The sequence below is a fragment of the Perca fluviatilis genome, chromosome 14 (assembly GCF_010015445.1).
Source record: "Perca fluviatilis chromosome 14, GENO_Pfluv_1.0, whole genome shotgun sequence".
NCBI lineage: Eukaryota > Metazoa > Chordata > Actinopteri > Perciformes > Percidae > Perca > Perca fluviatilis.
Genome location: NC_053125.1, coordinates 21112430 through 21128134, shown reverse-complemented (window position 1 = coordinate 21128134; position 15705 = coordinate 21112430). Strand labels below are relative to the sequence as shown.

Sequence of the window (15705 nt, the reverse complement as noted above, 5' to 3'; positions counted from 1 at the left end):
AGTGTTTGATATGCTAAAAATTTCAATTTTAGTTAGGCTCTTGTGCAAACATCTGAATGAAAAAATAGCATGTCAACCAGGCTGCACTTTAACTACTGTCAATGTTCAAGATAATCCATGTATTCTTTAAAAGATAAAAATAACCTTTAAATTGATGTGCTGTCAATGAATGAATAAACACATCAATTTGTGTTTGTCTGTGTAACAGAACTGTGTACTCCACCCACTACTAAACGTCTGCACAAGTCAGGATGCTTATTAACTTTTTACTACCTGTTCATTCAACATGAGATTATCAGAACTATTCACTGACTGCCAAGACAAAATGCATCTAGAACACATATGTAAAACTGTCTAGCATCTATCATCTTACTTCTATTTTTTTTTTTTTTTTAGAAATCATTGTCGGGTGGACAGTTGCCTCTGCAGACTTAATACGACTGTACATTCACTTGAGATGGGACTTACTGCTGGCACCAACAAAAACTTGTAAGTGTTGAAGTGTGAAAATGTTTTATGCCAGTTTTCCAGAGACTTTTGACAATTTATTTCCTAACCAGATTTATGTGATACAGCCATGAAAGTACAACAGAACCAATGATAAATGATCGTTTCATTGTATTTACAGACAAACATATTATACCAAGTTTCTTTCTCCCATTTTATAGTTTATCCATTCACAGTCATAATTATGTATTTTCTCAACCGTAGCCATGCAGGATACATGTTAGCATTGGACATTAAAAGAAATACTTAAACACGGAGTTAAACCAAAGCAGAAGAGTCCAATATTGACAGAAACAGGCGTAACAATCAGTTACCATTTATTCTTCTCAACATTAAAAAATGTATCAGCTAGACTTTGTTCATATGTTCATATGTTTAATATTGATGCTGATGGAAACTGAGGATAAGACATTTGAAGTGACAACATTGACTACATTGAATGATACTTACTGTAGAAGTGACTACAATTAAAGGCTGAGAAGGAGAACCAGAATTACCAGTTTTCACAAATGTGTGGGAAGAGTTCTCAACTCATGCCCTCATTTATTTAAGTGCTATACAAGTGCTGGTAACACACCTGTTAAGGAGTACCTGTCTGTAGACCCACAAAGGTAAGACATTATTTATATAAAGCAGAAAGTGTAGAGAGTAAAAATATACGGTGTGCGATCACGGAAGGCTTGTATCATGTGGATGCGCCAACAGTTTTATTGTCATTACTTGAATTCCTCACGGGGAAGACAGAAACTACGCACTATAGCTTTAAACTGACTTTTGCCATGAATGCAAAATCTTAGCAATGTTTTTTAAAAGGAAAATGCTTAGAGGTAAAGCAGTAAAAGTGGATATAATGGAAGTTACATGTAACAGGGGAGTAAGGGGGCAAATAAATCTGTACAGGACCAGAAGTGCGCCAAACATTGTTATGTTTTTATGTGAGGTACTGTTTTACAAAAGCCTTTCATCAATTTCAATTTTTATGCTTTTTATTAGTGTCTGTGTTAGCATTGAAACAACAGAGGGCACATATGGGAAAGCAAAATTGCAACATTCCTGTGGTAGATTCAAACCTATAATTTTACATTTACTCGGCGCCATTGACCTGAGGTAACTGCACCATTGGGACATATGGGAACTCCCACTATAATATGCTTCTTCTTAAAAGGTGCTCTAAGCGATGTTGGGTGACGTCACTTCTTGTTGATGTTCGTATTATCTAACAAAAATAATAAGTATTGTCAAACAAAACTCCCCCTCCCTTCATTGCACTAACCCCCCAACCACCAAATCCTTCTAGTTGATTATTGGCTGGAACGCTGGAACACTGTTTGTTATGGTTCGTGGTGCAGGTTGGCGCAGTTTGTTTTTGTTGCCATTTGTGGAGCCTGGGCTGTCTACAGAGACCGCGTTTTTTTTTACAGTGTTCAGGGGACAGGCAGCTAGCGCATAGTGAGGAGATGTTTGCTGTTTGTGACAAAAAATGTTGTAGCCTAAAAAACGCGTGACATCACTTGGAGCACCTTTAACAGATAGTATTTCTAATTGTTACATAAATGTCCCAGAACGGATTATCTGATTGTACCTGTGCAGCAACATTCCTTTACTGTACATCTGTGGGGCCAGTTTAGATTTCCTTAAGATAAAAGTGGTTGTACAAAACATCCTTGAGTCTTCCTATAAACGTTTCTCCTTATCTTGGTCTTCGACTTTAGGAATCCCTTAAAGTTAGTTAAACCGTTGCACTAAAGACCTTAGCAACACAAAGTAAGGAGAAAAACCTAATGTACCTGTGACTCTAAGTTTACCACAAGATGGCCGAGGTTGTGGCTAACGAAGAAATGACGAAGAAAATAACTAATAATGGATACGCTTAATGATTTGCAGTTGATTCATTGATTCCTTAACCTTATTCCTGAAAGAGGACATATGGAAAAGTCACTTGTGCAGTGCTTGCGAACATACATTAGGGTATCTGAAGTGTTTACCAATCCACAAACTGTGAAATAAGTAAATAACAGAAAAATATACACATTTGTTTTAGAGAAGAATCAAGTGTTTATGAACAAAAGAGCATATAAAAATGTTTAGTAGTAGTAGGAGTTTGCCAAGACACAAGTATGAACCTGAAAATGAGCATAATAGGTCTCCTTTAACTAAGGAAACCTTTTAAGATTCTGTGAAACACCCTTAACTTAGTTCCTCAGCAAAGGAGTCCTGACCTCAGTAGGTGCTACAGAGCTAACAGGAGACTCAGGAAGATGTCAATCACAGTTTATACACACCCACACAGTCCTGGGAAAAGGCCTAATCCGACTAACTGAAAACACCTGTGTGGGTGTAAGGTGTTTTTTGCAAACGGAACCAGGACCTCAAATTTGTATGGCCCCAGAGTCTGCAGGCTCAATTTCCAACTAAAGCACTTTATTTGACAACATTTTTATTAAATATGTCAGGCTGAATTTGGGTGAATGTGTACAAAATGATTGCACAAGGCCACTTGAATATTTAAATTGTATTATTTTTTAGGTCTCGGGATTTGAAAATCATGCAGAATATATATGATACTGGGAGACAGCATGGAATCATTTTAGCTATCTTTAAGTTACTGCAGGGAAAACCCAAGTACAAAACATTATATTAAAAGGTTGAGTACTATTTTAGTGGTAAATAAGATATTTGAGTAGATGTCTCTTTAGTTGTAGTCTAGTTATTTCATAGCTTATTCGTAACTCTGCAGAATGATCTGTAGAAAACAAATATGTTACATCAAATAAATTAGATTTTAAATATTTCATTAATAACAGCAACACTAAAACTGTATCAAAAGCATTACAGTATTTTTCCTGCATGTAATGTTGAAGAGTTTATTATAGCCTGTAAGTCCCTACAATTAAGCAAGTGTAGGTTTTATATATATATATATATATATATATATATATATATATATATATATATATATATATATATATATATATATTTACTTTTTTTTCAAAGTAATTTGTACATTATAATATGTTCATATGTACTTGGGAGGGGAGAAATGTATTTAAACCCAGTTTTGTTTGTTATTTGAGATACTCTTGATGAAGGTCCGGAGGGACCCAAACGTTAGTTTTTCTAAATAAAAGTTGATGCTAGAGCAGAGTGTGGGATTTTTTTCCTTTGTTTCGCAGTTGATGTTATTGTCCAACGCACCTACACAGTAGAATTTGTTTTGATGTGTGAGCTGTTCCTACAAAAAATTCATTATAATATGTACAAAAAATTATTGCCTATGAATGTGTATAGTAAAATAATGTTATTCTTCAGGCAGAAATATGTTGTCTGAGGAGCAGTTTCGGTGCAGCATCTGTCTTGATATCTTCAACAAACCTGTCTCCATCCCATGCGGGCATAACTTCTGCATGGGATGCATCAACCGCTTCTGGGATACGAGACATAAGTCAGAGTGTCCGCTGTGCAAAGAGGCCTTCAGAAAACGCCCAGAACTGAGGATCAACGTAGGCTTAAGAGACATCACCGAGCATTTTAAAAGGTCTGTATACATTTTCAAAAGGTGTCTTGCAAAATCAAATACACATTTTTTAGCCATTGTTTCAATGTTTGATTTAAATGAACAATATCTATATTAAATCCTAAGATCTATAATTGGCCAGCCAACATACAAGCCAGCCCCAGCAAAGAGAAGTATCCTAAGACAACCTTCTATGTCTGATGTTCCCTGTGACGTCTGCCAAGGAACCATTGTAACGGCGGTTAAGTCGTGCTTCGTCTGCCAGGAATCTTACTGTGAAACTCACTTGACACCCCATCTAAGAGATACAATGCTGACGAAGCACAGGCTGACAGATCCGCCCACCTTCATCACCAGTCACCTCTGCATAAGTCACAACAAGGTCCTGGATATGTTTTGCAAGACGGAACAGATACCTATTTGTATGAAATGCAGAGAAAGGGACCACAGACACCATGAGATCGTCCCGATAGAGAAGGAAAGCATGTTGGTCAGGGTGAGACAAAATGATCTGTCTTTTACCATGAGATTTCATATCAATTCTACCAAGTTTGCCATTATACTGTACATGTTATGCCTGTTTGCCTGCAAATCATTAAAAGTAATTTTCTCATTTTGATAGTTATATTACAGTGCTTTTGATGATGTATTTGTGTTCACCTTTGCAGACTAAGTTGAAGGAGGCTGAAGCAGACTTTCAGCATATGGTCAACACCAGAGTGAAAAAGCTGGAGGAGGTCATAGCTTCAGTAGAGTCGAGAAAAGTACGTTCTGTATTCTATTGTTTTTCAAACATGTATGTGATGGAAACTATTCTTTCATTCCTTTATGTCCTCAAATCAAAACGTGTGAATGAATCCTCTATTTTGACTGGATAACTGAATTCATGAATTGTGGTTCAATTTCTATACATATGAATGGACATTTTAAACAGACAGAGCTAAAAGCTATGCTGTGTTTTTAGGGAGAGGTGCTATTTTGTTACATACCGATATTTGCGTTATTTTACTTATAATTAATAACGATATATGCACATCTGCAGATGAATGAAGAACAAGCATTACACACAAGCATTCAGGTCGCCAACATGGTGAGTGGCATCATTGAAAAGAACCAGGCTTCGCTAATCCAGGAGATCCAGCAGAAGCGGGAAGCATCCGAGGGGATAGAGAAGGAGCTTATCAAAGAGCTCAAGGGGGAAATCAATGAGCTGCAGAGGAGACGAAGTGAACTGCAGCACCTGGAGAACTCCGGCGACCCTCTTCATCTCCTACAAGTTAGAAAGTCACATAAAAATGTTTTCATCCACACAATACCTAATACGTGTTTGTACTCATAAGCATGCCTTTTCTGTTTTAGAGTTTCCCCTCTCTGAATTCTCCGCTGTCCACCAGGGACTGGACCAAGGTCAGAGTGAACTCGAACAGCTACATAGGGACAGTGAGGAGAGCTTTCTCCAAGCTGGTGGACGTGTGCCATACACTTGAAAAGAAACTGTCTGCAGAAGGTCAGTAACTTGAGTTGTGATATTGTTGTTGTGTTGCTTGTTTGTGATTAGCACCTTCTAAGAGGTCAGTTAAATCCTCATGTATACATCTTATAACTGTCTACCAATAACATATTTTAGTATTTGTACATCACAAAATACTCCACCAAACACAAATTTCCTTACTTTTTGTTTTAGGTTTACATAGGGAGTAGGACTGTTTAATGAAGCTAAATTTAAATCCAACTATTTTTTTCCCTTTTTTGTAGAAATGAGTAAGGCAAGTCAATATGCAGGTAAGTTTCTGAATTTCATCACACCTAATGTCTGGTCAAGTTAGTTTCTGTATTACTGTGCCAATGGTACCTTCAAAAATCCCCATTCTCCTTGTTGAACTCTGAAACACTTATATTACATGGACATATGAACCTCACCTGTGTTTTTTTGGGATAGACCTCAATATGGCTTTTTTGGGTGAAATGTTCATTAAATTTTATTCCGTCTCACCCATACGTCCTTTCTTTCCTTCTCCAGTGGATGTGACTTTGGATCCAGTGACTGCTTCGGGCTGGCTGTGTCTATCCCCAGATAGGAAACAGGTAAAGTGTGACAGTAGGATTACTGACTGAAATATGTGACAAGCTTGTAGTATATTGTAGATAGTGTGCTGTGTGGTGCAACACTTGACATTAACTGATGTTGTTGTTGTTGTTGATCCACAGGTGAGCCTAAGCCTCCAGCAGAAGAAACCCTCTCCCCCTGACGACCCACGCAGGTTTGACTCATGCGTCTCAATTCTGGGGAAAGAAAGCTTCACCTCTGGGAGACATTACTGGGTGGTTCAGGTAGGAGTTGAGACCCTCGGTTATACTATTGACTTGTGCTGTGATTACATGCATTATTATCTTAAAGATTTTGTTTTTAATTAAAGTCAGTTCCAAAAGATACCCAAAATGTCATAATGAATTACAAAAAACATGATTTACAAGACATCTAGATTTATTTCTTTTCTTTTTATAAAATAGTGCATCTCATTGTTAGTTGGAAACCTTAGCAAAGGAGGATTAGAATTTCTGTCTGACCTGTAAGCAACTTCAGGAGAAATTGAAGTGTTTGTGTTTACAAGATGCAGATGTGAGCACAGAATAATGAGGCAAATCTTAACGCTCCCTTATCCATTGCCATAGACTATTCATCTTCAGGATGAGAGTCAATCACACCCTCCTTTATTTTTGGAAGTTTACCTATTTGGCATACCCAGATGGAAAAGCTTATAATAGAAGAACTGTTAGGCTAAAATGCATGTATGTTCGGCTTCATTTGAAAGGTAACATCTTGTTTCTGTTAAAGTGCTAAGACACAACCTAAGAGCATTTAAAAAACACGTTAATTGTTACCAGTAGGATTTACGAGACAACAAAGAGCAAAGAAAATGAATGTCTTATGGCAAACAATAATCAATTATCAAAGGTTACAATTATGTATTTTTATGCTTGATGGATTTACTGTAAAGTGATGGTGACCAGTGGTTGTCATGTAAAAAAACTTACCTGCAGATGCGCCCTTGATGGGAAAAAAAGTTCTTGAGCACCCCCTTGTGGCTGTAAGGATGCTCTAATCTTGCAGGATGACAGAATACCAAAATTGTGTCCAGTGGAGGCTCCTGTAACTTTTGTTTACAGGCTGTGGTCTGCTCCAATTTAGGCAGTATTAAGTGAGCATTGTCAGATATGTATTTGCGTATTTTTCTAAATCTCTATTCTGTACATTGTGTTTCAGGTTGGGAATAAAACAGACTGGGATCTTGGTGTGGCCAAGGAGTCCATCAACAGGAAGGGGGCCATCACGGTGCGTCCCGACAACGGTTACTGGGCAATCTGCCGGAGGAAAGGCGGCAGTCTCAGCGCCTGTGCCGGTCCCTCCGTCACCCTCCACATTTACGAAACCCCCCAAAAAGTCGCTGTGTTCCTAGACTACAAGGAAGGGTTGGTGTCCTTCTACGACGCAGAAGCAAAGACCCACATTTACACTTACAGCGGGTGTGACTTCACTGAGACACTATACCCGTACTTAAACCCCTGTCTTCATGACAACGGGAAGAACACCGCCCCGCTGATTATCTGTCCTGTTGAGCTTGGGCACGTTGAAGAGATTGCGACATTTTGAACGGGAGATTCAGGGCACATTTCCTTATCAGTCATAAGAAAGGTTAAATTAGGTGAACACCACCCACTTCTGAGTAAATAATTGCTATACAGCCAGTCTTTACAGTGTTGTTTGTCCACTTTAGCAATTACAAAAATAAATAGGCTCAAAGACTTACAAGTTCAGAAACACATTCACCAAATTGAAAAGCTTAGGGACCGTTCGGTATTTATGGAATGGACCACTGGAGGAAAATAGGGGAGGGTCATGTCTTTTTATTCTTTGTTGAGGGGAGGGTCATCCAACATTTTTCAATCCAGAAGTCGCAGCGCTCTACTTTTGTATTCATAGAAACAGCAAAATTTCAAAGTGGCTTGTTTGGTGCATATTTTTCCATGTAGCTCTTACTCTCGGCCCTCCTTCGCTACCAGATGGGTCTGACCCATGAGTTGCTGGGGGCAGGGGGAGCTGCCCCCTGGTGGCTGAAACGGATAATTGCATTGTTTAAAAAATTAGTGGAATAATTACGTCTGGCATGACCAGATATTTTATAAATATCTTAAATAACACAAAACAACTAAATGGTAGTAGGTAATACATCTGATTTCATATACTGCTTTAGTAAAAAATATATTTCCTGGCTAACGATGGGAGCAGCAGGATGCAAAAAACGAAAATGACTAATGCTAATCTTGACATCTTACCGTGCCAAGGTTGCAATAAAGGTTTCCTAAATGCCACATTTGATGTCAGCTTACTAATTGATTGCAGGTTTTGTGTAGATTTGGACTTTTATACGTTTATTCCACTTTGTTTAAACGGCGAAGTGGAGGAAGCCTAGTGACAAGTCCATAGCAACCAGTTTGTGTTGAATGTTACCCAGAGTGCCTTGCTGAATGGTCTCAATATTTTATTGTTTTATTTCATGTGAATACTAGTTTACTAGAGGAGTAACTTAGTATTTGAAGTAATGCAGTAATGCAGGAAGTGTGCATTTAGTTTCCATGCTTATTGTGTTTCCACAACAATGTTAGTGAGTAAATCTACTGAAATAGCCACCACACCATAACAGAGGAGTGTGATGCGTCAGATGAGATTGCAGAGGTTTAAGCCTGTATGTCATGGCTGTAAAAAAACATTTGCAATTTGTATATATTTGCCAAATGTAAACCAGTACAGAAGGTATTGATAAATTTTAGTGGGAGGGTCAGTCCTTTGTCCAAATCATGTTGGAGGGTCATAGAATTTTTTTTACTGCCAAGGGGAGGGTCATGTGTATTTCAGCTAAAGGTTCCAGAAGTCCTCCGGTGGCCCCTGAAATAAATAACGAACAGTCCCTTATAACAGAATAACTGTAAGGCCAAAATGCATGTACATTTAAACTACACAGCAGTACTGTATTTGAAGATATAAAATCAGTGCCACATATACTAGCTGCAACATCAATTAATGCATCAATAATTATAATTCTATAATATATTATTCTGAAGTGGACCATTCTGCCCAATGAGGACTTTTACTTTTGTATTTAAGTATGTTTTGATGCTAATGTTTGTTTAGGTTTAGTAGTAGTAGTAGTAGTATCATTATTCAGCAGAGATGGCAAAAGTACGCACTTCCTGTACTCAAGTAGAAGTACGTGTTAAAAAATACTCTGGTAAAAGTAGAAGTACTGATTTAACTTCTTTACTCAAGTAAAAGTAACAAAGTACAGGCTTAGAAATTTACTTAAAGTATAAAAGTAAAAGTAGCCGGGCCAATGAATCCATTTTTTATGCAAAGCTACCTGGACCACACAAATATTACTAGAGTGCAAGCTGAGAAACTTCAGTGGACATGGAAAAAGGCTCTTTATATGCCATTGCCTACATTTTAAATGGATGTCTGTCAATAGGCCTAAAACATCACATATATGATTATTGTGACAGAGACTGGGACTCCAGGTTAATAAGATTCTCACTGAGTAGCAAGATATGAATTCAGTTGTGATTCTGTGAGAATTCACAGATCCAGTTTCTCTTTTTTTAATCTTCCCCTTAACATTTAAAGGAATCTACATGTATGTGTGTGTGCTCAAATATGGCTTCTGGAAAGAAAATAAACTGTAAAATATGAATTACTAAACACACATTAATTAAGAATTTCCCCCTACTTTTAGAGTTATGCAGCACATTTAGCAGCCAGGAGTCATTCTTAATGTCTACTATCTCAATAATCTCTCTCAGATAAGGCCAAAGATGATTGAGAATGTCTTGCTGCTTAATTGTCTGCGGAATCTCTGGGATCTCTGTTTTCTTCATTTTCAATCATGTCGCCGTCCATACTACTATGTGCTAACGTTACCACCATCAAGCCGCAATGATTTGCCGCGAATGAATGCCACCAAATCTGTTGCGTCGTCTTGTAGTGGTGCGCCAAGTGCAACGTATATTCCCATCCAATTAGATTGAATAATAATAACAGTAACTCCACTTAAATTATTTGAAACTAAAGTAACGAGCCAATTTTGTAAAATGTAAGGAGTAGAAAGTACCGATATTCGTGTTAAAATGTAAGGAGTAAAAAAAGTTGGCACAAAAATAAATACTAAAGTAAAGTAAAAATATCTGAAAAATCTACTTGAGTACAGTACTTCATTACTTCCCATCGCTGTTATTCAGTCATCATAAAAACAAACAAACGCTTATTTATGCCTATCCTATGTTCTTATCATTTTGGGAAGAACATAGTTGTGGACCAATCACTGATCCCTTGCGTACTCCACAGATGATTTTGACTTTCTATATCCTGATATGGTATTATTAATTTGTACACTCTGCTGTCTATTTTCTAAGTAGCTTTTCAGCCAAGAGCGAGCTATACCTATTATGCCATACTATGGTATCAAACGCCTTCTGTAAATCAATATAAATACCGACAGAACATTCAACATTTTCCACTGCTGGTGATATTTCTTCCACCATCTCCATTACTATGCATGTAGTAGTTCTATTTTTTCTAAATCCATACTGGTATTCACTTAATAATCTATATTTATCAATAAATAGATTGAAAAAAAATAACAAATAGTTTCTCTAATATTTTTTGAAAATGTATGTAGTGAGGATACTGGTCTATAATTTTCCATGTGGTGCTTATCACCATTTTTAAATATTGGAAATACTTTGCTAATATCAGGTTATATGGGGAAATACCTCTTTGAAAAGACATATTTTTACATATAGTTTATATCAGTTTCTTTTGTTTTTGAATCCCTTCACAATTTTAATTACATCAGTTTCATTTATCGCACAAAGGAACATTGAATTGGTATTACTATCAATCAAATTATTAAACAAATCTTTTTTGTCATCTGACACAACAATTTTTCTAGCCAAACTAGAGCCAACACCCACAAAATACTCATTGAAATCCTCAACAATGCTTTTTTAAATTATCCACTGTGTCATTAGAACCATTTAGAAAATAGCTTGGAATTTCAGATTTATGATATGGCTACTTTAAATAATATGATTAATTACTTTCCAAGTCATTTGAATGTTATTTTTATTTTTCTGTAATATTTCATTGTAATATTCCTTCTTCTGTAATCACATAATGGAAATCAGTGTATATTTATACAACTTGTATTTATTTTCACTTTCACTGGTTCTATCTTTGGTAATCCATGTCTTCTCTTTATATTTTACTTTTACCAGGGGCTTCCTTATAGTACGTTTATTGTATGATTACAAGTTTACGTAAGTAAAATTTTGAATGCAGGGCATTTACTTATAATAAAATTTCTACACTATGATATTGCTACTTACATGCAAATGTCTAAATATTAAGCCATGTTTATAACTGTGAAACTGCTTATTGGATACTGACTTTGTTATGTATCCATTGTAAAATAATCCTCACTTTAGCTTCAATCATTTTATACACTACAAATATTTGGCATTAGTTTTCTTTTATAATTTTCCACACTATTCTGCATGACATATGTTTTCCTTTTTGACCCGATGTATCTACAGCTTGGGAACAGATCCTTTGGCTTCTTGTGCAGCTGTTACTACTTAAACTGTTGATTGTCAGACTTCATTTAGCTAATTAGCAACCTCTTAATATAGCACAGCTGTCAATAAGTGTTAGTCATTTTGATAAATTTACTTCAGAGTTTAAGTCAGCATCCATGAGGTGTTGATACTATTTTGTCAATGCCTTATGTAAACAAAACGTGTTCTGAACATGAAACATTTTATAACAGATTTCTACAAACAATAAGCATGGGTCTATTTTTGGCATTCCTTATTTCAACGTTTTGCCTATTTAGAACCAGGATGTCACTTGCTGTTTAACATTTTTATATTGATTAGTTTGCTTACATTTGTGAAGACAATTACCATAATATTTTTTTCTGAGGATGTAAGCTTCAATAAACTTCATGAAACAAAATAAAATCACAAATGTTTTATTTGCCACACACACAATCATACTTTGTACAGCATGTAGATAAATTTGTTTGTGCCTAGCTCCAGAAAAGCAACACATGGTAAACAAAATAAATGTATATACTGTAGATAATTTTGATAATTCTCAAAGTAGGGTACAATGTACAATGAAAAAAGAAAGAAAAACGGTCCCTCAAACTTCTTGTGTGTGTGTGTGTGTGTGTGTGTGTGTGTGTGTTTTAGTATTGCTGTACTTGTGAGGACCAAGTATTTACATATTGAGAAACAACCTTTTCTGTGAGGTCATTTTTGGCTGCAATGACCTCCTGGTAGCCTAAACTTTGTGTGTGTGTGTGTGTGTGTGTGTGTGTGTGTGTGTGTGTGTGTGTGTGTGTGTGTATACATAAAGGGATCCCGACTATATTCTCTATCTTGTAATGGGTCCTCGACTGAAAAACAATTGAGAACCTCTGCTTTAAAATAAAATAAATCAAATTATATTTATTTCATGCCTTGATTTGTAGACTTTTTATGGCACTTAAGCATCTCTTAAATTAATCTAATGGCATAGGTTTTATTTGTAAAAATGCCTTTTTTTAAATACCACTAGGAGTGGCTAAAGTCCGACGCTTATGTTTCAACAGTGTGACCACCATGACTAAACAGAAGCTGCTTTAAATCTAAACACACACCAGGTGGCGTTTGTCGTTAATGAATACATCAGCCATTTAAATGTAAAGTCCCCGAAACATTGTGACTGCACACCCTCTGCTGAAGTATGTGGATGCAGTCAGGAACCAGTTGTATGCCAAACACTCATAAATTCTGAGCATTGTGAGTGCTGTCAGTGCTTCGTGTTTTGTAGACAAAGCAGCTCTTGTCAACACACGTTGGGTTTAATTTTATGACAGGTAAAAAATGTTTGACATGTCTGATAGTTTCATATAGACTGCACCCCTTCGACTATTTTTGGTTCTCATGTTCACAGTTGTCCTGCAGGTCCTGTCAGGTCATTATATTAATCCTGCAGGAGCTGTTTGATTCCTCCAGTCATGTGTTAAGTTATGTTTTTATCCATGCAATATGATCATGTGAAATCAAATACCTACATGACATTTATAATGTAATGTAATAATTTAATTTAAACAGCGACAATGCACAATTAAAGATTAACCTTGTATGAGAACAAGGAGAGAAATAAATAATAAATATTTAACGCAAGTGAAGTACAAAACATCAGAATATACAATTTTACAAACATTTCCTTTTTTATTACTTGACAATGATCACCTGCCTGCTCCATTATCAATTGTCTTATACACAATAGATTGTGAGATGACAAAGACCATATTGTGGTAAGATGAGACAAGGGGAAAAATTGAGATGAAATCATATCATTTTTGGGTCACAGGTCAGGGCACGTGAAGATTTATTCAGCTATAATCCAACAACCAAACCTGTCCTGCGTTCAAGTATGAATTTATATGTCTCTAGAGATTGAGCCAGTCTAGGTTGATAAAGGGAATGTTGTTTTCTGGGACTGTCTCCTTTAAAGGGTCTTCACACACACCTTAGCCTAGTTCCCAGAGAGAGATAGACTGAACTTACAAAACAACGTAAGCATATGTGTTTGTGGTGCCAAGTGTATGTATCAATATCTTTGCATAACCCAAACTTGTCAGCTTAAGCAAAGATCCTGTATATGCCTCTTGGAAAGAGACAGAGACAAGAATTTGGGATGGCACACAATAACAGATTGTGGTTTAAAGGTGTACTATGATTTCCTGCATGGTTTCAGCGCGATTTCATTTTTGTCTCAAATTGTAGGCATCTCTCCTTGATCCGCTAGCTGCCTGCCCCCTAAACACACTGTGAAAAAGCCCGGTCTCCGGAGACAACACAGGGGTCGTAAACGTCAAACAAACACTAGAGGCACTCCAGCCAATCACCTATATTGGTGATTATATAGGTGGGGGAGGGGGTGGGGATTAGTGACATTAGTCAGTTAGTCATGACAGTTACGGAAACATGGGGGGGAAACGTGTAGTGGGGCAGGGCCATGTGGCTCCGGTCCAGGCCAAAGTTAGGGCAGTAGAACATTTTCCTGTGCCTACTACTAAAAAAGAGTTACAACGTTTTTTGGGTCTGGACAGATACTACAGGAGCTTTTGTAAAAACTTCTCTACAGTTGTTTTTCCTCTGATGGAGTTGTTGAAGGCTAATGTAAAGTTTGTGTGGTCTGATGAGTGTCAGCAAGCCTTTGAAAACATTAAGTCTTTGTTGTGTTCGTCTCCCGTGTTAATAGCGCCACAGTTTGATAAACCTTTCATGATCCAAGTGGATGCAAGTCAGTTTGGGGCGGGTGCTGTTTTGCTGCAGGAGGATGGTCAGGGACTGGTGAGACCAGTTAGCTTCTTTTCGAAAAAATTCAACCGTTATCAGCTGAATTATTCGGTGATAGAGAAGGAAGCGCTGGCACTCGTTTGGTCTTTGCAGCATTTTGAGGTGTACGTTGGTGGGAGGCCCCTTGTTGTCTACACGGATCACAATCCGCTGACATTTTTGCAGTCACTTAAATGTCCCAATCAGAGACTCATGAGGTGGTCGTTGTTTTTGCAAGCCTACGCACTTGAGATTAGACATATTAAAGGAGTGAGCAACGTAATAGCTGATGCGTTGTCACGTGCCCCTCTGCTCTAGGTCGATATTGCCATCTTTTGTTGTTTGTACCCTGTTTTTTTTGTGTGCCTGTGCCTGTTCTTTGCTTCCCAGGTACCTGGTTTTGCTAAAGATAGGACGGGGGTGAGCAGTCGTCTTTCCTTTCTGCTTGGTATAAGTCTGTGTATTATATTTTGGTGATTCTGGTATCACTTGCTTTTTCTGGATAATGTTTGGTTGTGATGGCTGGATGTGGTAGTTGGTTTTGCCGTTGGCTCTTTTGCGCCACCGGCTTTATGGGGGGAGGTGTGACGGCCCCTGTGTGATCTGGCGGGGCCTCTCTGTGGGAGTGATACCTCTCTGGTCTTACCCATATTTGTTTGAGTTGATTGCAGATCTGGTGCATCTGGGAGCTGTGAGCTATTGGGGATAAAGCTCCACTTGGTCAGGCTACACTCTCTTCTCTTCACTACAATCCAGACATCAACCATGGCCTGATCACCCCGCCTGCCACATCTTGTTTTGGGTTTATTTAAGTTACAGTTAAGTTACAGTTAAGTTACAGTTAAGTTCTGTTAAGTTCTACGAGCGTCAGCCATCTTGAATCTTTGCTAACTGGCTTCTCAGAAGATGGATGGATGGATGGATAGATAGATAGATAGATAGATAGATAGATAGATAGATAGATAGATAGATAGATAGATAGATTCCGAAGGAAATTTTAGAACAACATCTACACTACCGGTCAAAGGTTTTAGAACACCCCAATTCTTTTAGTTTTTTATTGAAATTTTAGCAGTTCAAGTCCAATGAATAGCTTGAAATGATACAAAGGTAAGTGGTGAACTGCCTGAGGTTAAAAAAAAGTAAGGTTACCCAAAACTGAAATATAATGTACATTTCAGTATTTTACAAAAAGGCCTTTTTCAGGGAACAAGAAATGGGTTAAAAATGTAAAGCTG

At 37.3% G+C, this 15705-nt stretch overlaps 1 protein-coding gene across 1 annotated transcript; it reads left to right on the top strand.

Moving 5' to 3' along the window:
* The first annotated feature begins 1065 nt into the window (after positions 1–1065).
* LOC120572218 (zinc finger protein RFP-like) lies at positions 1066–7934 on the top strand. Its single transcript, XM_039821423.1, has 10 exons — positions 1066–1118; positions 3817–4042; positions 4148–4517; positions 4690–4785; positions 5064–5297; positions 5381–5528; positions 5777–5803; positions 6042–6106; positions 6230–6352; positions 7287–7934. The coding sequence occupies exons 2-10, from the start codon at positions 3825–3827 to the stop codon at positions 7671–7673; spliced, it is 1668 nt and encodes a 555-aa protein (XP_039677357.1). The 5' UTR covers positions 1066–1118; positions 3817–3824; the 3' UTR covers positions 7674–7934.
* The last annotated feature ends 7771 nt before the right edge of the window (positions 7935–15705 follow it).